The sequence below is a fragment of the Taudactylus pleione genome, unplaced genomic scaffold (assembly GCF_031769625.1).
Source record: "Taudactylus pleione unplaced genomic scaffold, aTauple2 ptg000128l, whole genome shotgun sequence".
NCBI classification, from domain to species: Eukaryota; Metazoa; Chordata; class Amphibia; order Anura; family Myobatrachidae; genus Taudactylus; species Taudactylus pleione.
The window spans coordinates 11,292,986-11,316,515 of NW_028284530.1; the positions used below are offsets into that span (position 1 = coordinate 11,292,986).

The 23,530-nt window shown below is 43.6% G+C and overlaps 1 protein-coding gene across 2 annotated transcripts in view; it reads right to left on the reverse strand.

Annotated features, from left to right (window-relative positions):
• The window catches only part of PHF2 (PHD finger protein 2), a 305,842-nt gene that overhangs the window by 119,246 nt on the left and 163,066 nt on the right, over positions 1 to 23,530 (reverse strand). For both annotated transcript variants that reach the window (XM_088472727.1, XM_088472726.1), the window contains exon 3: positions 15,289 to 15,403. In XM_088472727.1, the coding sequence (XP_088328853.1) occupies positions 15,289 to 15,403 (115 nt within the window). The remainder of the gene's footprint in view (positions 1 to 15,288; positions 15,404 to 23,530) is intronic.

Genomic DNA, 23,530 nt, shown 5'->3' on the forward strand with positions numbered 1-23,530 from the left:
AATGTTCATTCAAAATAATAAAACCTACCCTTGGCCACAAATTAATATCACCTTTTTACCTGCAAAGCACAAAATATGTGTGATGAGGTGAGGTGAGGTCTACGGTGAAGGGAGCGGAGGTGTGAGGAGAGGTGAGTGCTGCAGTGAGGTGTAGACAGGTGAGGGGTGGTGATTGCTGCAGTGATGTGAGGGGAGGAGAGGTGTAAAGAGGTGAGTGCTGCAGTAAGGGAAGGAGCTGTGAATGGTGAGGTGTGAGAAGTGAGTGCTGCAGTGAGGGAAGGGGAGGGGAGGTGTGAGAAGTGAGTGCTGCAGTGAGGGAAGTTGATGTGAGGTGTGAGAAGTGAGTGCTGCAGTGAGGGAAGGGGAGGTGAGGTGTGAGAAGTGAGTGCTGCAGTGAGGGAAGGGGAGGTGAGGTGTGAGAAGTGAGTGCTGCAGTGAGGGAAGGGGATGTGAGGTGTGAGAAGTGAGTGCTGCAGTGAGGTGAGGGGAGGAGAGGTGTAAAGAGGTGAGTGCTGCAGTAAGGGAAGGAGCTGTGAGTGGTGAGGTGTGAGAAGTGAGTGCTGCAGTGAGGGAAGGTGAGGTGTGAGAGGTGAGTGCTGCAGTGAGGGAAGGGGAGGTGAGGTGTGAGAAGTAAGTGCTGCAGTGAGGTGAGGGGAGGAGAGGTGTAAAGAGGTGAGTGCTGCAGTAAGGGAAGGAGCTGTGAGTGGTGAGGTGTGAGAAGTAAGTGCTGCAGTGAGGGAAGGGGATGTGAGGTGTGAGAAGTAAGTGCTGCATTGAGGGAAGGGGATGTGAGGTGTGAGAAGTGAGTGCTGCAGTGAGGTGAGGGGAGGAGAGGTGTAAAGAGGTGAGTGCTGCAGTAAGGGAAGGAGCTGTGAGTGGTGAGGTGTGAGAAATGAGTGCTGCAGTGAGGGAAGGGGATGTGAGGTGTGAGAAGTGAGTGCTGCAGTGAGGGAAGGGGAGGTGTGAGAGTTGAGTGCTGCAGTGAGGGAAGGGAAGGTGAGGTGTGAGAGGTGAGTGCTGCAGTGAGGGAAGGGGAGGTGTGGTGTGAGAGGTGAGTGCTGCAGTGAGGGACGGGGAGGTGAGGTGTGAGAGGTGAGTGCTGCAGTGAGGGACGGGGAGGTGAGGTGTGAGAGGTGAGTGCTGCAGTGAGGGAAGGGAGGTGAGGTGTGAGAGGTGAGTGCTGCAGTGAGGGAAGGGGATGTGAGGTGTGAGAAGTGAGTGCTGCAGTGAGGTGAGGGGAGGAGAGGTGTAAAGAGGTGAGTGCTGCAGTAAGGGAAGGAGCTGTGAGTGGTGAGGTGTGAGAAGTGAGTGCTGCAGTGAGGTGAGGGGAGGAGAGGTGTGAGAGGTGAGTGATGCAGTGAGGGAAGGGGAGGTGAGGTGTGAGAAGTGAGTGCTGCAGTGAGGTGAGGGGAGGTGAGGTGTGAGAGGTGAGTGCTGCAGTGAGGGAAGGGGAGGTGAGGTGTAAGAAGTGAGTGCTGCAGTGAGGTGAGGGGAGGAGAGGTGTGAGAGGTGAGTGATGCAGTGAGGGAAGGGGTGGTGACGTGTGAGAGGTGAGTGCTGCAGTGAGGGAAGGGAGGTGTGAGGAGTAGTGTGCTGCTGTGAGGGGACAGGAGACCCATGGGCGCAGTCTGTCCTCAGGCCTGCGGTGCTTATTAGGGGATCAGAGAGTCTGTGACATTAGACCTAGGTTACGGTTTAACGTGTGGTTATAGAAATATCAGTTAGCCGATCCGCCACTGCTTGGCTTGCACGCCCTTTAAAAAAAATAAAAATGGCCGCCGGGGGAGCTGGTGCGCATCCTACCACAAACAGCCAGACAGAGAGGAGCAGCAGCCAGCGGGTAAGTGCTGGCAGTGGTGGCAGCGACTGCAGTGGGGGTGGGGGCGGTTGGAGCTTACTGCACAGGGCTGGGGGGGGGGGGTTGAGACTTACTGCACAGGAATCGTGAGGGATATTGGAGCTGACTGCACAGGACTGGTGGGGGAGATGGGAGCTGACTGAACAGAGCTGGGGGGGACTGGAGCTGACTACACACAGCTGGGGGGATTGGAGCTGACTACACAGGGCTGGAGGGGATTGAAGCTGACTACACAGGGCTGGAGGGGGTTGGAGCTGACTACACAGGGGGCTAGGGGGGGAGTTGGAGTTGACTGCACAGTGCTGGGGTGACACAGGGGCTAGGGAATGACCCTGAGACACATTGGGTCGGGGGAATGGGGCTAAGAGACATACTGGGGCAGAGAGATGCACACTGGGGCCGGGGGTATGGGGCTGAGAGACATACTGGGGCAGAGAGATGCACACTGGTGCTGGGGGGATGTGGCTGAGAGATGCACACTGGTGCTGGGGGGATGTGGCTGAGAGATGCACACTGTGGTCGGGGGTATGGGGCTGAGAGAAGCACACTGCGGTCGGGGCAATGGGGCAGAGAGACGCACACTGGGGTTGGGGGAATGGGGAAGAGAGACGCACACTGGGGTTGGGGGAATGGGGCTGAGAGCCAGAGCCTGTGGATGGAGAGATGCAGGGTGTCCTGGGGATGGAGAGATGCAGGGGGTCGTGGTGAGAGACAAGGGGGCCTGGAAATAAAGAGACACGTAGAGCCTGGAGGACCATAGAGGGGCCTGGGGATTGAGACATTGGGGGGTCTGGAGTAACACAGGGGAGCCTGGAGAGACACAGAAGTTTGATCAGGGAAATTCACATATTTCCTGCACAAAAGCTCCTGTTACTACAGTATATATTATCTGGTTATGATGAGGACATGGGTTATATTTCTATGTAAACAGGCAGCTTCCAGACAATGTTATCTCCTACATGAATAGTGAATAACGGCTGAAGTCGCTGCCCAGTGAGGCTCAAATTCCTCAAAGGTTCCTCGTTGCAGAGAAACCACCATATAGGTAAGAAAAGACATTTAAACTGACTGGGGCCCCAAAAACCTGCCGAGGAGTGACACCAAGGTGACAGGAGCCGGGTGCTGCACTGTAGCATTAAGTGCAGCGCCCGGCTCCTGACAGTGTGAGGGAGCCGGCACTGCACACTGCTCACCCGCACCTCTGGCACCCCACACTGGACAACAGAGGTTTGGCCTGCGAGGCCATACCCCCTTCCCGAGTGACCAGGCCCCCTGTCCACACACCCCTTTCAGCATGCGCGGCTTAGCTTCGCTCCCCGCACCAGGTGACACCTTGGGGATGGACGCCACTGGTGTGTGTGATAGCTTTTTTTTTCCAATAAACAGTAACACAATATCTGACATGGTGCTAAAACTGGGACCACCCATTACCAGATCTCTAGTTTCGCCTATGAGTAAATGTACCTATATTTCTGTATATACGAATATATGTGCAAAAATCTACATAAGGGTGTGTATGTGGGTGTTTTTATATGTACTGTATATTAGTGTATGTGTACCTATGTAATAAATCATGTATGGTACAGGCAGCATGTTTTCCACTATAATAGGGAATATGTATGTATAGGAGTCTGTATATGTTTATCTATATAACTATATACAACTATAGACATGTATATGTAAGTAAAGCCACCCCCCAGTCACTGTCAAGGACGCCTATCGGAATTGCATAGATCACATAATTCCGGTCATGTCCCCAGCGGTAACCAATGGGATACATGGTCTGTGCATCTCTGATACATGTGCAGATTTAAAATTTCTGGTGCTTGTGCCCAATGTTTTAAATGTGTAAACATTTGGATCACCTCTGTAGTTATGCAGAAATGTATAAATTTACATCTGAGCATGCGCTGTATGGTAACAGATTTGTCAGTGTATTAAAGTGTATAATTAATACATTGATGGGCTTATTATATTAAATCCACCTTACAGATTTATTAGGCAGTGCTAATTTTATAATAGCTTGTACATAACTTCAACAGAGGATTACACAATCAATCGATAAATTATATGCCCATGGGGTAAATGGAACAGGTTGCACACTGCAGGCATCGGTGAGTTCCGTGCTAGACTGCCCGATGTTTTAAAGCTACAGTCATTTAAAAGGCAAAATCAACTGGTTTTGCCTTTTAAGTGACTGCTACTTTGAAAGATTCTGCAGTCTGGCACAGAACTCGCCGATGCCTGCGGTCCGTAGCCTATTACTTATAGCCCCAAATATTCTACTTCCAAAGGTTCCAACATCGGGACAGCATTTGCGCAGTACTACTCCTACTATTCTTTTTATGTGATTATCATTACACATTGTGGTGGCACCATTGTTTGTATTTCTGCTGGTAGTCAGTCTCTATGTGCTAAGTGTGTTGGCATCCATAGGTGCGCAGAAGGGATGTGTGGGAAATACTGTTTTATGCTGGCGGAGGGGGTATGTACTGGGGTAAACTGAGGTGGTAGTGTGAAACTTTGCCTAGGGCGCCTGGAAGCCTAGCACTGGCCCTGGGTACAAAAAAAACATACTTAGCAATATATTCTCAAGTCGACCCGGCAAGAAATATATGCATAGGGTTGAATTCACACAAGGTCAAATTGCATTTGGAATTTATTAAATAGGCATCACATATTTATTATGTGTATTGTGCTGAGTGATAAGAAAAGAAATATCACAGGGAACAGTTGCAAACAAGAAACTGAGTATGGCAGGCAGTAATGTTAGTATCAATACTTTCCAAATTTTCCAAAATATTTATATTTAACAGTAATAACAATATATAATAATATATCTTGCAACAAGTGTTTAAAGCATAGATCCGCCCATTTGTGACAGTAGATACGCCCTTTGGGTGGAGAAAGGCACGCCGCTATCTACCAACTATATTCTCCCTGAAAGTAGTTTTCAAAAGTAGGCAAGCATGGTAGAAGCGCAGTCTCTGGGCAGGAGAAGCTAATAGCGCCATCATACCAGTCAGACCTGAAGACAAAGCCATGTATGATGTAAGTCAGCGGCTCTCAACCATGGTTACTCGCTGTGACATTCAGGGGTATGCAAGGAAATGTTGTAAATGGTGATGCAGGAAAGGGAAGGGGGGAGGCTGGGCGAGGGACAGAGGCATCCAGCTGATAATTAGACACATGGGTCTAACAGTGTTGTGTGGATATCTATTTCTTGCATCACAGTAGGACCCTGATAACAGGCCGATGTGTGTTTCCTGTAGAAATCCAGATAATTTCTGACACATCGCCCCTAATGCCTGAACTAGTGACTTCGAGTTGATCCAAAAGAATAGTTACATTTTTCTTTATCAAGATAAACATCATTAAAGTTAAAAGGTGAATAAAAAAAGCTCTGCAAGTATATTTTGTGTTTCCTTGTAGAATAAATTGACCTGTAAACTCCAATTTACACTTTAAACTATTGTTTTATTAACATGATTCCTCTTCTAGAGACTGTTTTTACACCTAGTAACATTGGCCCTGATTCAGAGCCGGACGCTCTGACAGAGCGCTCGCTCTGAATCAGGGCCGGGCTATTTTTTTTTTTTAGAACGGCTTCCTGGCCGCTCGCATAGCTGTGGGTGACCACGCACAGCTATAGCGAGCGGCCAGGAAGATGGTCGCGATGGTCAAGACCATCGCGACTATCAGGCTTGCGATGAGACCCTTGTGGTAGGGTCTCGTTGCCACAAGCCCCAGAGAGATTTCGGCTCTAACAGAGCCGAAATCTCTCCCACTGACATCACTCGTGATGTCAGTGGGGCCGCCCCCAAACGGAGGCGTTCACATGGGAACGCCTCCGTTTGGGCAGCCACTCCCCCAGCCCGCCCACCAAAGGGGGAGAGCTGTCACTCAATATCGACAGCTCGCCCCCTTTGTTGCGAGACCAGGAGCAACGGAGTGCCCGTCGCTATCCGGGTCTCGCGCATGCGCACGACAGAGCTGGCTCCTAGTGCGCATGCGCACTGGCCCACCATCGACCCTGTTGTCAGCGCATAGCGCTTGCGACCGGGTCTGAATCAGGCCCATTATACACTTTAATGATTTCATTTAAAGTGGACCTGTCATATGAGAGATTTTGAAATGATCAAGTAGACAAGTGTATAATGAGTCACTTTCCATTGTATCTGTTTATTTCAATCCGCGCCATTCATTGCTTTATAGATTTCACACCATGTAGTGTATGTAAATATGAGGACTAGAGACTCTCCAGAAGATAGGAGTTAGGGGTTCTGCAGATCTGCTGCTATTACTTACCATTTACAGGGTGATGGGCTCTAACTGGTCTCTTACGAAGATATTAATGTTTCCAGCGGTTTATCCTATTGGTAGCGGCTTACAATTACGAATACACTACACCATTTTTATTACCATTATAGAATATTAGATTAGGGACGCACCAAACATTTTGGGAAATTGAAAACTGTATATATAATCCTTTTAGCTTCAGTGACTGATGTAAAAACAAATTAATATGCTACTAGGGTGAAATAGAGGCCGACGTTTTCATGCGAGTCCTGCCCTTCCGAGGTTCCTTGCCCCCCCCCCCTCCCCCCCCCCAGCAGCAGTGGCAGGAGCCACTACGGCTACAGATGTGTCTTCATAAACCTATTCCTTTTGCACTACAGTATATGGTACGAGATGGCTAGCACAAATTCCGTACAACATGCTCTTCTCGTATGCGATCAGAAATCTGCGCACTTCGACCAATTTTGGAGTGTGTCTCAGCCTGCGACAGTGATCCTAAATTTAGTAAAAATGGCTCCAGCGTCTCAGTTCTGGCAACCATTCTGTGCGACCATAGGATTACTCCGAAGTCTGATAAGCAACCGATCTGCAACTGATGCTGCGTCTGTCAACGCAGTCCCATGGATGGGCACCTTAATACAAATCCAGCTGGCTGCGACATCTGCATATTGTCGCACAACCACCGCATACAACTTCCCAAAAGCGGCAGTATGAGCGTACATCTCTGAATCCGGCCCTTAGTACAAATTACGTAGGATTAATTTTCTGTCACAAAGGAATAGGTATAGAGTCGTGGATGATGTATTAGGATGCACGGTGCAGGTCATTCCTATCAGGCCTGTCTTTTGCCGTCTTACGCACTGTATACTTTGGCCCTGATTCAGACCCACTCGCAAGCGGCTGTCCACTCGCAAGTGGGTCGATGGTGTGCACTGCGCATGCGCACGACGGCGGGAGCTCCGCCGTCAAGACCATCGCGGCCATCAACCTGCACGCTCGTATAGGCTGTGGGTGGTGACCCACAGCTATACGAGCGTCCAGGAGGACACTCCATAATTATGGAGGACGGCCCTCATTCAGAGCGTGCGTTCTGCTCAGAGCGTCCGGCTCTGAATGAGGGCCTTTGTCCTCAGTTTTGTGCCATAGGGCCTAATTCAGAGAGGTACGTGAATTTGATATTGACCTACATCTCGAGCCATACTGCGCATGTGCAGATCGGTTTCTGCAATGTCGGTCGCAGTGCCCCAAAAGCAATAGCATGGTTGTCATACTGCTGGTGCTGAGGGCAGCGATGGGCAGTGTTCCAGTGGCTGCGTCATTGAATGCAGCTTCACGGGCCCAAGCAGTGTTATTTATCCGGACATAAGAGTTACTCAGATGTCTGATGGTCACACGGTTGATCAGAGTCTTCAGAATGCAGCAGCGAATCTTTTCACCTAAGACGCCTCCTGCAGCTTTTGCTATAGCGTCCACCTCTGAATCAGACCCTTATGCTGCATACACACGGTCAGAATTTCTTAAAGATATGAATGATAACGATTGTAAAAATCGTTCAATCGTTCATATTGTTAACATATAGGGCATGCATTGATTAACGATGCGCGTGCCCGCATGTCAGATAACGATATCTGACATCAACTGTTTGCAGACAGATTTGGATGATTTCATTCATTTTAATACTGTCAGAAATCGTTCATTGTTGATGAAATTGTTCAAATCATTGATGAAATTGTTCATCGTTATCGTTCAACGATATCGATGAACTGAGAAATCTGACCGTGTGTATGCACCATTAGTTTGCATATAGTGTACTAGGTATTTAGAATTAGCTTTTTTGCACCAAAGGAATTAGTATTAGGTCACAGATTAAGCATAACTATGCATGCTGCAGGTCACTTGTATTGGACCTGTCTGTTGCCTGTTTAATCTAGACTGTGTACTTTTTCCTGATCTTTGCTACTTTTTCCTTTATTATGCTACTTTTTCCTTTATTATGCTACTTTTTCCTCAAAATTTGCATTACTGCAAAATTACTGTGCAAGGAAAATTGCTAGTAGCCTCAGACTTTTACACTCGGAGTTATTAAATTATAAGCCCTTTTACTTGTGTGGTAAATCTACGGCTAACACGTGATAACACAGATTCCGGGATAAGTGCCTGGAGCAATGGGTTAACACGTTTGCAGCACCCACGATAAGGTCACTTACCACTGATTTCTGTTCGAGCCTCCCTCAGACTTATGGTGCATACACACGGTCAGATTTTTCCTTCAGATATGAACGATAACGATTTAAAAATCGTTCAGTCGTTCATATCTGAAGGAAAATCGTTCATATCTGACATGCCTGAACGGTGGACGATCAACGATGCGCGTTCCCGATGGTCAGATAACGATTTCTGACATCTGATGTGTTTGCAGTCAGACTTGGACGATTCCATTCATTTTAATGCAGTCAAAAATCGTTCAATCGTTCAAATCGTTCAAATCGTTCAAAACTTTGGTAAAATCGTTCAAATCGTTCAATCGTTCATCTGACAAATCTGACAAATCTGACCGTGTGTATGCTCCTTAAGCCCGCTGTTAATTACCACGGCTAATTAAAGCCGGCCCATAGTATGCAAATAGTGTACTAGGTAACCTTTTTTTTTTTTGCTGCACAGAAATTGTTATAAAGTTGCAGATGAAGCATAACAATGCATTGTGCAAGTCACTCCTATTGGCCTGTTTAAACTAGATTGTGTACTTTTTCCTTAACTTCGCTACTTTTCCCCTATATTGTGCTACTTTTTCCTCATTTCTGGGTCTTATCTGGGCCATACATTTAGTGGGTCATTACTTGATAACGATCCAATCCGCTGAACAGTGGACTCCGATGATTAAAGGTTTCTCAAGGAGGGGGGTCTGCAAAATAAAATGTAAAAAATCTCTATCTTGTAATTATGCTAATTTTTGAGTCAGAATCTGTGAATTTTCCAATATGTTGGATTTTGGCAATCATCCAACCCTGGCATAGGCAGAACAGGGAATTGCTATTTGGTGCCATTTGAGGGTAGGTGTTTGTGCAGTTAAGTCCCAATTATGTTGGTTACTACACCCCATAATTAGGGATGGAAACAGCATTAGATCTTTATAAGTTCTTTTTGCCTTTAGTCAATCACTAGTGATTTTTAAAGAATGTAAAACATAAACAAAGAACAGTTATTTCATTTGCTGACTTTTAGAAATATGTTAGAAATGTGCATGTTAAGGCACTCATACACTGTGCAATATGCACCTTGCGATGCGATGGCCGACATATCGGACGGTCCCCACACACGGATCGATCGGGTGGTCGACTGCCCGAAATGCCGTCATCCGCCTCGTACATCGCTTCCCCAGATCAACAGAGCATGCAGAAAGACCTGGAGGAGCGATGTAATATCCCACGGGAGCGCGCACTGGCCGATATCATACCCACACACGGAACGATATAGCAGCGTTATTGTTCCAATCCATCGGATCGGCTGCTATATCGCACTGTGTATGGGAGCCTTAAGACTGCTCATTAATGAGTTACGTTGTGTTAATTTTCCGCTTTCCTTTGACTTAGCATAGTAGAAAGAGCAATGTAAATCATGACATAGCCCCGAAGAGCAATCAGATTGCTTACTTTCTGTCTCACCAAGTTAATTATATTTATTTTGTGTATTTGAGTTCTAGGAGCTTACTATGCATCAGGATAGTGAGATACGAGAGTTATATACACAACCGGCATGTCATATACTACACCCACCAAACAAGCAATCATCTAAAGTGCTGGGTTTATTGGATTGTGCAAAATATAAGAGAGAACTTATGGCTTATAAAGTCTACATGTAATAGCTACCTAGAACTTGTGTGACTTATTTTATTACAAAGACTTGCTGAGCATATTGAATCACAAGGACAAAAATCCTAGAGAGGAAGTGTTCAGAAACAATTTTCTACAATACCAGGATTAACCTCTTCATACCTGGATGAGCTGTAAGAAACCAGAAAGCTTCCACATTTTTGTGATGCAATAGTTTCACTTTCAATTTATTATTAGTCAACCGAAGTCCTGTATATGTACTTTTTGTACTTGTAATAGACAGTGTGTTTTGTTGTAGTAGGTCTGTATATTTGTTCACATTAAAAATTAAAAAAATACCTATGCTAGGAGATAAAATATAGGTTTCCATCATTTTCCAAAAGTTACTTTCACAAACGTACCAAAAAAATAAAATAAATGGTGTACTGTAAAACGCATCCGCCATACTGAACAGCACTTATCTATTACAGTCACCATATGGAACATATAAGGGTCAATTTAAATAGGTGCGAGTTGGGTCCTGCGAGCCGTTCTCATGGCGAACTCACACAGTGATATCCCATTGCAGTTTAATCACAAACTCGCAATGATTTTTCATAGGAAATTCTGTGCACCCCCCTCAGCAAGTGAAAAGGTAGGAAAATCTTTATTTTTTGTTAAATATGTCGGGGCACATACCTCTAGTACACCGCCCCCTATGAGTAATCACACACTTGGTGGTGTATAAATAACGCCAGTTTTCAGGTGATGTTTTCTAAAACGCTCAATAATGGGTTAAATGATGTGGAACAGGTGTGTGGAGGTGTAAATGATGTCGGACATGTACAGATGTGATCTCATACATCTAGACTCAATGCACCATGCAGCGCAATATGCCTGGCGTGAGTGAGCCGCCAGGTCCAGTGCAACTCTGCTAGCATCGGGAGTCTTTTTTTTTTTTTTTGTGAAAATGTGTCTAAGTTGCAAAGCGATGCGACTAGAAGACACCAGCAGACTGTGCTGATTAATTTGATATGTGACACTGTATATCTGTGAGCACCTGAGTCTGTATATGGAACTTGGCGTGAGAAAAGCCGCGTTCGCTGCATCGTAGCCCTTCGCATGCTGATTGAGAGACTCAGTCACACACAGATATACGAGTGTCGCATATGAAATTAATCAGCACCGTCTGCTGGTACGTCCTAGTCACATCACATAGCGACTTAGATGCTTTTTTAGCAAAAAAAAGACGCCCGATGCTAGCAGAGTCTCAAGGGACCAGGCACGCCGAAAGGGGCTTTGTGTGGCGAGACTGGAGGTATTGTATTGATCGGAGTTTTACAAACTTATAAAAATACTTAAAAATTACTGTCCTTTTTTTTTTTTTGTAGCCCCAAATTCTGGAAAAACTTTAATTTGATGAAAAACACTTGCTTGCTATCATTTTCCCACCATTAATAAACAGTGCAAAAATCAGCTAATTGACACCTTTTAATAACATCTAGTACTTTCCTTATGGCCACAACTAGCCTTCTATGTTATCCTGCTATCTCAGTTGTCACTTTTTTTCAGGTCAAGGACAGGGTTGGCTGGTTTGATCCAAATGGTTTTTAAGATAAAAAAAAAAAAACACTCTGGTTTTTTTTATTATGCTGTGACTGCAGGCACAACGCTGTGACTGGTATTATTCCATATTCTTGTTGCTTGTGGTCTTTATATGAGTAAGCTGAACCAATGCAGTAAATCACACACACTACAAAGATATAGGTAGTATGAACCAGATAAGAGAGGTGCTAAATCTGCTATGCATCAAGCTAAGACTTCTCCCCCATCAATCCCATAGGGCAGGAAAAACCAGCAGCTAACATTCACAATCTAAAAAAGTAAACACCAACACATAAAACAGGCAATATACAGAGAAAAACCTCATGGTTTAATTTCCGTGTGTAGCTTTGTACTTCAATTCAAAAACCATCAGTCTTATTGAGATGAGTGCTAGAAAGAAAGACTAAGGGCAGAATTTACTAAGCAGCGGGTTCTAATCCCTGGCGGTTTGGTGGTGGTTTTGCTATCCGCAGATTTCCGAAGGCCATAACCGATGCAAAACCGCAGAAAAACCACCGACAAAACAGATTTTAGAATAGAATAGAACAGGGCTGTCGTTTAGAAACCGCTGCAAAACCGCCACCAAATCCCCAGAGTTTAGAAGCCGCCCTCAAACCGCCGAGGTTTAGAATCCGCTGCTTAGTAAGTTTTGCCCTCAGTCGCTGTGGTGTCACAAGTATCATCTTATGAATGGTGGACGAGCAAAAAAACAATTACCCCCAATGTATTTCCCATTATTTAACAACTTCTGACTGCTCAAGCATCTTCAGCTAGTGTAGAAATAATATTTTCTTCTTTCAGTTTAGTTAATTTGAAGCTTTGAAACAGACTGGGAACTGAAAAGGCCTCTAAACTAGTGTGTTTATTCAAAATGTTTAATGCCAGTGACATTTCCAGTTCTAAAGCTTAACTCAGTGGTTCCCAAACTTTTTTGAATCACGGCACCCTAGTGCATTAGCATTGTTTTCACGGCACCCCTAAGCCAAAAGTTTGTTGTTGAGAAATTCAGAAAAAATGTAGTGCAGTAGTACAGTGAAGTCAATTGTGCTTAGCTGTGATCCTTAGGTTTGGTTACATAGCGGTGGACAGGTTTGTGCTGCTTTTTGCCCACATATTTAAATTACATTGACCATAAAGAATTTTTATTGGTGCCGGACCACCAACCTGAGGCACCCCTGCAATTGTCCTGAGGTGCCGCGGCACACAGTTTGGGGACCACTGGCTTAACTCCTTTCTTTGTGTTTGTGTGTTTCTCTGAAAAGTGCTTTTGCATGTTTTAATTATGTTTAGTCTAAAATTGTTTTTATTGAAAGATGTCAAATAAATCATATCAAACCCTAATAACTTTGGGTGGTAATGTTAGAAAGTATAAAAATGTTATTGATCAAGGTTTCTAATACATAGCAAGATTCATTTTTTTTTCTCCATTTAGACATTAATGCAATAAAACTGGTTTAAACCATAAAAACAAGTTTTTTTTTTTTGTTTTTTGTTTTGTTTTTGGGGGGGGGGGGTTTAAACTTTTTTCTCCAACCCTTGTCTAGGATGGTTTCCGCACTTTTTTCATGCACTTCTCCAGATCACTTTTTGTAGCAAGTACCACAAATTGGCATTTCTACCTGAATCTCGCATTTCTTGTGAGCGTGCATTCACGCGATGTGTGCGAGTTTCATAAAACAAACTTGCTTTCGCAAACTCGTTCATAAATGAATTGACCCCATAAAGCAATACAGTATACTGTAGCTACTGATGCATACTAGGTGAATCCGGATTACATCCACTGAATAGAAGTGGTTATGTGCAATTATGAATGCGTACAAGATAAAAACAGATACTAACAGTTATATATGTACAGTAATGAATAACAGAACTGCAGTTGTCAGTACATACAGAGTAACAGAATAATCAGAATTAATGAACACTAATAAAATCTAAGACAGCCACCACTTCACTAATAAAATAAAAAGAGTGTATTGAATGTTTTTCTTATTTATCTCTTTTTTTGGAATCGGTATGAAATACCGCCGGCCGCCCTGGAAATCCCGATCGTCCCTAGGTAAGTATTAACTAACCTAACCTACCCCCCTAACCCTCCTTAGGGGTGCCTAACCCTAACCTCCCCCCCTGTGCCTAACCCTAATCCCCCCTCTAAGTGCCTAAACCTAACCCCCCCCTTCCCCGCTGCCTAAACCTAAGTCCCCTGGGGGGGTGCCTAACCCTAACCCTCCCTCACCTAACCCTAACCTCCCGGGGGGGTGCCTAACCCTAACCCTCCCTCCCCCTAGCCTAACCCTAACCTCCCGGGGGGTGCCTAACCCTAAGTCCCCCCACGGGAGCCCTAAACCTAACCCTCCCCCCCCCCGCGGCTGTCGATCAGGATGCCGGCCGCCGGTCTCCCGGCGTCGGGGAATTGAGCGGCGTCTACATCTAGACGCCGGGTTATTTCACCCTCGCCGGGATATGACAGTCGGGAAGCCGGCTGTCGGTATAAGGTCAGCCGGCTTCCCGATTGCATCCCCTTTTTTTTGTGTCATATAAAATTATAACAAAGAGCACTGAGAAGCCACAGAGGACCCAATCTCATCTTCCCAAGGCACAGGATATATTTCTATATGGTGCCCAGCAGCCATATTACATCCTGGTAACTGTGACATGTTAGCGCACTTGCAGGCGGATGGCGTTCTTCTTCTTCCCCACTTACCAACATGCCTGATAAGGATTTGATTGTTATCTCCCATCACAATCAATTTGGGAAGATTGCGATATTATCTGCTATAGGAACGGGTATGAAATACCGGTGGTAGAAGCCCGACAGGACAAGATCCCAACTAGGGCTGGTGAGTACCCTAACCACACCCCTAACCATAACCCTAAGACTCCCGAAGTAGTGCCTAACCCTAAGTCCCTCCCGGGGGGGGCCTAAACCTAACCCTCCCTTCCCGCACCCTAAACCTAACACTCCCACCTGCTAAGTGCTAAGACACCAGGATTTACGTCGATCGGTCTGACGCCCATCTTAAGTCCCCCGTCAGGCTTTAGTTGGCGGGATATAGACCAGCGGCATGTAGTCCGCCGGTCTATCAACTACATCCCCTGCTGTTGGCTGTAATATCACAGAATATGGCCAATATAACATTTCAGGAGCTATCAATACATAAAGTATTTGTAAAAGGTTGTGCTTGTGAGTGGGGCTGTGAAATATGGCCAATTCTAGTCAGCATCGAACTAGGATCTTTTAGGTCTTGACTTCAATGGACATTACTGCGCCTTACTGTGTGTGTGGTCAACAGCCAACTCCATTATGTATGTCCTGTAGACTAAATTGGGCAATGATTCGGGTACTTGGCCCTTGGCTTCCTTTAACTTTAAATTGCTGATACAACTGCTAGCATAGGAGATGTAAACAGAAGAAAAGGGAGGCAGAGGACAAGACGGTATAAAATATATTAGCATGTGCAAACAGTTACATTTCTGGGGAGTTCGCACTCAGCAAATCCTGGGGTAATGTCCCTGGTTTAATGCTTGTTACAGTTTGGTCACAAAGGACTTTTCCATTTTCGCAAACAAAATGCATATACATTGATGAAATATAATAGATAACTTATCCAGTAAGAAAAATGTGTGCCATGGGCAGGAGTAATTACATTTGTATATAGTCCCAATAAACTTAACAAGCCAAGTATGTGTTTCCAGTTACCAAGCGCGCCCAAAGATTACCTTGGGAAGGTTCGACTCCGAAGTTCTTTGATGAAGACCTGACTTCCGTTTTGAACTGGCTTCACATCTGTAGTCTGCCCTGTGTCATGTTTGTGCCAATTTCTCTTCTTTTTCACTAAGAAAACAAAACACAGGAACACCAGTAAGCACAACTGCTAGAGGGAAGTAAGTAGGCTGCTGATAATCCTAGAAAGCAAAAAGCACTTTCTAAATGAGGTGAAACTTTTATGCGTTCATTATTACACAGTGATCTTCAGCACAAGTCCCTTATACCCCTTTCAGACATAGCGAGATTCCCGGGTTTTTGGCCTGGCTTGGACAAAATACCCGGGTATCGCGTATGTCTGAAAGGAACCAACCCAGGAACACGTTCCCGGGTCGCCCCCCCTGCAAATGACATGGGTATTTCCCAGGACTTAAGTCCCAGGTAGACAACCCTGCTCAAGTCTGAATGGTGCAACCCGGGATTTTACTCCTGGGCTGCACCTGGAGGCCTCTGATTGGCCGTTTGGGGCTGTCTGGAGGGGCGGGGCTGTCTGGAGGAGGCAAGGCTGTCTGGAGGAGGCGAAAAAAAAAATGGAAAAAACACCGTCAGCGCTGGGTCTGGGGAGCCGTTATAACAAGGGGTGAAGCCAAGGACCCGATGGATTGGAAATGTGTCTGATCCGTGCTGCAGTGTGGAGAAGCAGCCGGCACACACAAGCTACAGAGACACTGCCTGTTGTGAGTTCTGGTGGCTGGAGAAGGGATATGTGATTGCACGAGTGTGACATGTGTGTGTATGACCTGTATGTGTGTATGAGCGTGACATGAGAACAGATGATTATGCCCTGGCTGTTAGATTGCCAGGGCAGACAGGTTTATATCTGAATGGGGTCGACCCAGGAATTAGGACCAAATTTGAAATACTGTACCCGCTAATCCTAGAAATATTCACAAATGTGAAAAGGAGACATTTTAGAGCAGATATTTTTAAAAGCGACCTGTCCTTAGAAGTCTGATATTATTATGATTGTTATTATTAAAAATAATAATATAATAATGTATAATACACAAGTGCCACAAATATACGAGGGTGTATCCTCAAGTCGCTGACTATGAATAGCAAAGAAATTTAAGTTTAAATATTTTTTTTTTAAATGATACTTACGTTTGGCGAGCATTGATGTAGTATAATGTGTATTACAGGACATTTGGTGATGTGAGACATTCTTGATGAAAGTCATTAAAGCCCAAACAAACCTGCATAGGAGGATAATCTCATACAGATGTACTGTATCATACACCTATTATTTTTGTGCTATATGGTGTGACATGCCTGGTGTGACTCAGACACTCCACTACGAGTAGCAATTCCTTTGCTTACGTACTTTTTCATGAATGTTGTGTCTTAATTTATTAATAGTGGGGAATTCAACTAGCCGTGGCAATTTACCACGGGCTAATTGAAGCAGCGGGGTTATTAAATTAGAGCCTACAGAGCACTATACACGGTGCAATATGCACCTTACGATGCGACGGCTGATCCGATGGCCGTCATATCGGGCGGTCCCCACACACGGAGAGATCGGTTGGCCGACCGCCCGATATGCCGGCATCCCCCACCCGCATATCACTGCATGGGATCGTACATCGCTCCCCCAGATCAACTGACCATGCAGAAAGATCTGGAGGTGCGATGTACGATCCCACGGGTGCACACACTGGCCGATATCATACCCACACACGGAACGATATAGCATCGATATCGTTCCAATCCGTCTGATCGGCTGCTATATCACACTGTGTATGGGTGCAACTAACGAGAAATATTTTTTTGAGGCTTGAAAAGAAATCAGCGTTAAATAGCCTGTTTGTGGGTGCTGCGGCCATGTTAACCCATAGGTCAGGGAAGTTATCCCGAGTTCTATGAGGTAACGCGCGTTAACACTCACTGTAATTTACCGGGTGGGAAAAAGGGTCTCTTGTTAAAAAGCCCTGGGTGTTAAAGTCCTAGGCTACCACCATTTTTCACCCACGATAATTTACCGCTGCTAATTGAAGTCCCCCCTAAGTATCTAATCGTGTACTAGGTACTTATACAGTATATATCTTGAGTGCTAAGGTGCGTACACACTAGACAATATTTTACACTATTCGCCCGATTTCAACGCATCGGAACGACAAATCGTGTAAAATATGTCCAAATCGTGAGTGGCCAGTCACGATCAAGATGCCGATGCTCGTACCCGTGAGTCGCACATCGCATCTTCAGATCTTGCACGATTTTGTGCAGATAGATAGATTTTGTGCAGACTGATCTTTAGTCAGAGGACATATGGGGCATACCTTTGAAAAAGCTGCACTTTGGGGCAGGGAAACGCGTTAGAGCCACCAAGAATCATCACCCCAACTTTTCTATACTACATATTGGAGGAACCTTAAGGACTATTGCACAATCCTAATCATATGGAGCCTTAAAGGACCAGCACACTGGGAGTAAGCCTGCATACTACAATTTGGGACATTACCACATATGAACACCGTATCTTTTGAGGACCCAGACTATTACCGGATGATCAACATCTAAAAAGGGACATCCCTCTATCGGTGATTATTACCATCTATATACAGCGGACTGTCCTATGCTGTTCATTTTGGCATCCTAAGTGTTTTTCCGTCAGGAGCTGTGCATACTCAAGCAAAGTATGGACTAAAAGTTGTGGGTGAGATCAGTGTCCTGTCTACTGAACAGAAATTAATTTTCTGCATTTTTAATTCTTTGGCACAATCATCTATGTATATGAATAAATTGCATATTTTTGATATCTAGACAATTGCTATACCTTGTTTTTATCATTTTTATGTTCTAACATTTCTAGCGCTTCTTTTTGTTTATTGTGTATATGTATTGGTAGTGAGTGACTATCCCGTTTTTAGTAGCTGCTTGGACAACATACTCATATCAGAGCCTGTGTAGCATCAGTTGGTGCTTTTTTCTGTTTAGCTGATCTTTATAGTCAGATTGGACACTTTGTAGCACCATATCGTGTCGTGGAGAACCTGGGAGCTGCCGGGGAGAGTTCAAGGGAAATTACTTCTGATAATGCTTTGTGAGCCCATTATCTATTCTAGAGTGTAGGTACCTTGAGTGTAGGAGGCCGTTATTCCCATCATAAACCTTGAGCCTCTTCTGCTGTAGTACAGAGTAGAATATCATTAATACATATAGAAAAGATAGGAATGGGAACCCTGCTGACAAGAACAATGAATAATGTTTATTTTTATTAAAAATGGAAAAATGTAATATACATTTGTGAATATTACAAGATTCCTTCTCATATTTTCTGTTTTGCTGATCTTTAGTCAGATTGGACACATTTTAGCACCATATAGTGTCCTGGAGAACCTGGGAGCTGTCGGGGAGAGTTCAAGGGAAATCGCTCCTGATAATGCATCGTGAGAACATTGTCTAGAGTGTAGGCACCTTGAGTGTAGGAGGCCGTTATTCCCATCATAAACCTTGAGCCTCTTCTGCACTAGTACAGAGTAGAATATCATTAATACATATAGAAAAGACAGGAATGGGAACCCTGCTGACAAGAACAATGAATAATGTAAATTTGTATGAAAATGGAAAAATGTAATATACATTTGTGAATATTACAAGATTCCTTCTCATATTTTGGGCCATCTTTTAAATACATTGATCCTTTCCTAATAGATTTACTGATAACAGACAAGAGAAGTTATAATAATACTGTAATATATCTAATATCTTTGTAGCAGTTGAGTCCGCAGGCAATTCCCAATTTTCTAAGATCCAATAAAAAAGTACTTGTACTGCAGTTATGCAGCTTTATCAATGATAATGAACAGAGAGTGAAATTTCTCCAGGTAGTACCACTGCTGGCATGGATGAGTAACACGCAAAACACAGGGGGGGGTAAATTTACTATGCGGTGCTTTTTTAAGCCTCCGGACCTTCTGCACTCTCGGATGCTGGATTTAAAGGGCCAATAATATCAAATACAAAAACAGCAGTATTTTCAGATTTAATAATATTGCCCATTTAAATCCAGCGGACAAAACTGCTAATGATGTGTCAGCTTTCAAAAGCGGCACATAGTAGATCTAACCCACAGGCCCACTTTAATAATCCACAATTATTATTCTGAACCGAACAGCCTACCATTCTTAAAGGGATCATGGCAAAGACAACACAGGATAAGCAACAGAATGAGGTCACCTTAAAATCAAGGTGTGTTTTGTTTTCTGTGATTAGTATTTAATAATCGTACACGTTCCCTCCAAGTCATGTGACACAAGTGTGCGGACCTTTACAGATGGCTATGCACCATACTTACCAACTCTCCCTGATTGTCAGGGAGACTCCCTGAAATAGTAGCAATCTCCCTGTCTCCCTGAAGAGCCTAGCAATCTCCCTGATTGCACCTTACCCCCATTATGAATATGTTATATATAAAAATAAATATTTACATTAACATGGGATCATTAGTATAATTTCGCAGCATTGGTTATAAGGCACAATGATCCCTATGGCTACATGCATTTTCTGTCATATATCAGTGTGTTTTCATCAACAAATAGATCTTACTAACTGCTTTGGAGCTCATTTCCATTTGGATGTATGTCAGGTTTATGACACGCCCCCCCCAGATGTAGCAGTACACGCCCACTTTTCCACCGCGCTCATAGGTGTTGCTTTCACAATCTCCCTGAAATGCTTTTTCAAAAGTAGGCAAGTATGCTATGCACATAATACGTTCTTAATGTAGGGAGACAGGAGACTAAAATAATGACATGAACAGGCTCAGAGCTTTGCAAAGGCCACAAGAACACACATGCAGACAGGTAAATAGCACTGGTACCTATTACTGTTCTCGCAGCCATGTCTCTGAAATCAATATAATAAACAATAATACTTGGATAATATTTATTTTGCGAATGAAAATACACAGGCATTGTAACTCATTATAGGCTCCAGCATACTAAATTGCTTAATTTTCTATTGTGCTCAATCTCTGCAACCACGCAAATCAATGCAGAATGATTCACTGGTTATTGCCTTTTTTTCTGTTTGGGACTGAATCACGCATAATAATATTATTATACAAGATAAAAGTCATTTTTCTAAATCATGTAACAATATTTTACTTGACACTCCAGAAATTGGAAAATTTAAAAAAAAAAAAAAAACTTTTCAAAATAAACCTCCGTGTGTAACGAAGACACAAACTGTTAATAAAAATAAAAAAAAACCTTACTTTGGTAAATCATTTTTAACATAGCTATGAATGTGCGAATGTAAATGTAAAAAGCTGAAAAAATTTTTTTTTTTTAAAGAAAGCTAGTCAGGTGGAACGAGCCAGACTAAAGCTTAAGAGAAAAAAAATTCTCACATTTTGGATAAAGCTGGGCGTCCACTGGTTTATTTAGCATGAAAAAGGTTCTGTGCATGCCCAAAGAACCAAAGAAGTTGTATACCGACAGTTGCATGATGGACTGGTCGCTTCTCCTTGTGACCCGAAAAGATAGGACGGGGGAGGGAAGTGGGGGTCATACGGTGTCCGAGTACAGTAAGGCGGATGTCACATACCTGCAAGGAGATGCAGACCTGCAAGGAGATGCAGGTTTACCACTTAGAGGTGTACCATATGATGGTGCAAATATATGCACTGATGATAATGACTGTAGCGGGCACAAGCTAGCCGCCTCTGATCAGCTGATTGTAGATACAGCTCTAAAGCAGATAGTAATTTCTTAAATTTTCATTATTATTATTATCCTTTATTTATATGATGCCACATGGCGTCCGCAGCGCCTTACAAAGTACATTAACAAACAAGTTGTGAACAAAACAAAAAAAAAATATATAAACTTACAGTAGAACACAGATATCTAATATATAATAAAAATAAAAGTATTTTGCCATTCAAGATCTAGTTAAATTTGATGTCGCACTGGTGTCTTTATGTGTATTTTGTTTATTATCTTGAATTACATTGTTTGTTCAGTATCTTTTTCTCTGTTCTGCTGTTGTATATGTTTATTGAAATACATCCAAAAATAAAAAAAACACAGTAGAAAACATTGCAGAACATGGACTACAAGATATCTAAAAAATTGCTGCATCAGAAATCATACAATACCCAAATAAACAGCGGGACTGCCAAACCCAAAGGTTTGGTGCTGTTATTGGCAGTGGGGAGGAAGATAATGGCATAAGTGGTTGAAGGAAAGCACATGAGGGAAGAGGGCCTTGCTCGTGAGAGCGTACAATCTAAAAGGAGGGGCTGACAGACAAGGATGACACAGAGGCACTAGCGCATGCAGGGGGGGTTCCGAGTACCCAAAAAAAAACCTGACAGACTGGAGAGCAGGCACCATCTTCTTAAGCCCCGCCCCCTCGTGGCAAAATGTTGCGATTCGTGGGTCAATCGGGAGGAGGCAAAATCCTGCGTTTGTCCCTGGAGGGGAAAGATGGTGAGCGAGGAGCATGGAGCAGTGGGTTAGGATGAGGGCATGGAAAGCTTTGATAAAGAAATGAGTCTAGAACCTATTTGAAGCTTTGTATAGAGGTGGAAAGTCTGAAAGGCAGAGAGTTCCAGGGGTAAGGAGCAACACGGGTAAAATCTTGGAGGAGAGGCGGCATTCATTTGAGGAGCGAAGTGGACGGGCGGGAGTGTGAAGGGAGATGAGGTCAGTAAATAGGAGAGAATAGAGTGATTACTCTGTAAGTGGTTGTGAGGAGTTTTAATTATTCATGAATACTGTACATTATATAATTTTGTGATGCGTGCATGTGTATTTATATATACATATTATTTTCTGTTATTCGTACAGGTTATGGGTTTCTTTTTCTTTCCCTAATTTAAATAAAACTTAACAGTATATTTGCCTATCAAAAGAAATATTTAAAACTTTTCTTGTGCTAACTGACCTGATTGTCTGGATTTGATGTATATAGTATGATGTTTGCCTGATGTGAAATTTGACCATAAGCTGCAGGTGCCGAGCTAGACACATAATTGAGTTTGTCCAACTTCACATATGTCAATAACTGATTTTTTATTTTTTTTTCAAATTTACACATTCTACGTCTTAGTTTTGTACGCAAATGCAATCTAACACAGCATTTATGTGTGAGTTTGTGTATATATCTTTATTGTTGACTGGGAAGTGCTTTGTCTCTCTATTACCAACATCAGTGCTACTGTAGTTTTTTCTGAAACACATGACATTACTTGCACAATATAACAAGTTGCTGGATTTGGTTTGTACAGAAAAACTTCTCATACTGAATGTATAGAAATAACCTTTTTCCATGTGGCTACAAACAGCTCCCAGGCATCTGTCTCAATACGTAGTGTATTAGTACATTTTATAGCAGGGCTTGACAAATTTAGGAGCCAGACCATCATCACCAATCAAAATGTCTGAAAACTTGTATAACCCACCATACATGCCCCTTCAATGCTCCTCAGACCTCCAAACATGCCATTAGACCACCACACACACCCCATCAATGTCCATCAGACCCAGCCACATGCCGATCTCTGGTGCCCAATTTATAGTATACCACGCAGTACTGCCCCCAATTCATATCATGCTACACAGCAGGGTCCCCAATTCATAGAATGTCACACAGTAGAGCCACCAATTCATAGCATGCCTCACCGTAGTGCCTCTAATTCATAGAATGCCACACAACAGGGCCAATTCATAGTATGCCACAAAGCAGATCCCCCAATTCACAGTATGTCACACAACAGGGCCAGTTCATAGTATGCCACATCAAGCTGATGCAAATTCATACTATGTAACACCATGATGCTCTCAATCCGTATGCTACACAGCAGGGCCAATCCATAGTATGCCATGCTGTAGTGCCCCCAATCCATAGCATGCCACACAGTAGTGCCCCCAATTAATAGTATGCCAAACAGTAGTGCCTCCAATTCATAGTACACAGTAATACCAATCCTCTCCCATTCAAATACAACAAAATAAAAGATAGCACTATAAACATAGAGTCAACAAAAAAATACAACAAAATTAGACAATGTGTATTTGAAAAAAAATACACAAATTAATAACTCCCGGGAGTGGGTACAGCAAAAACACTACTACATTGAAATATATTTTCAATAAAAATTATTGTAAAAATAAAATATATATATATATATAGCATTAAATGTAACAGTGCTAGTTGTCAAGTACTAGCTAGTTGCATAAAGCA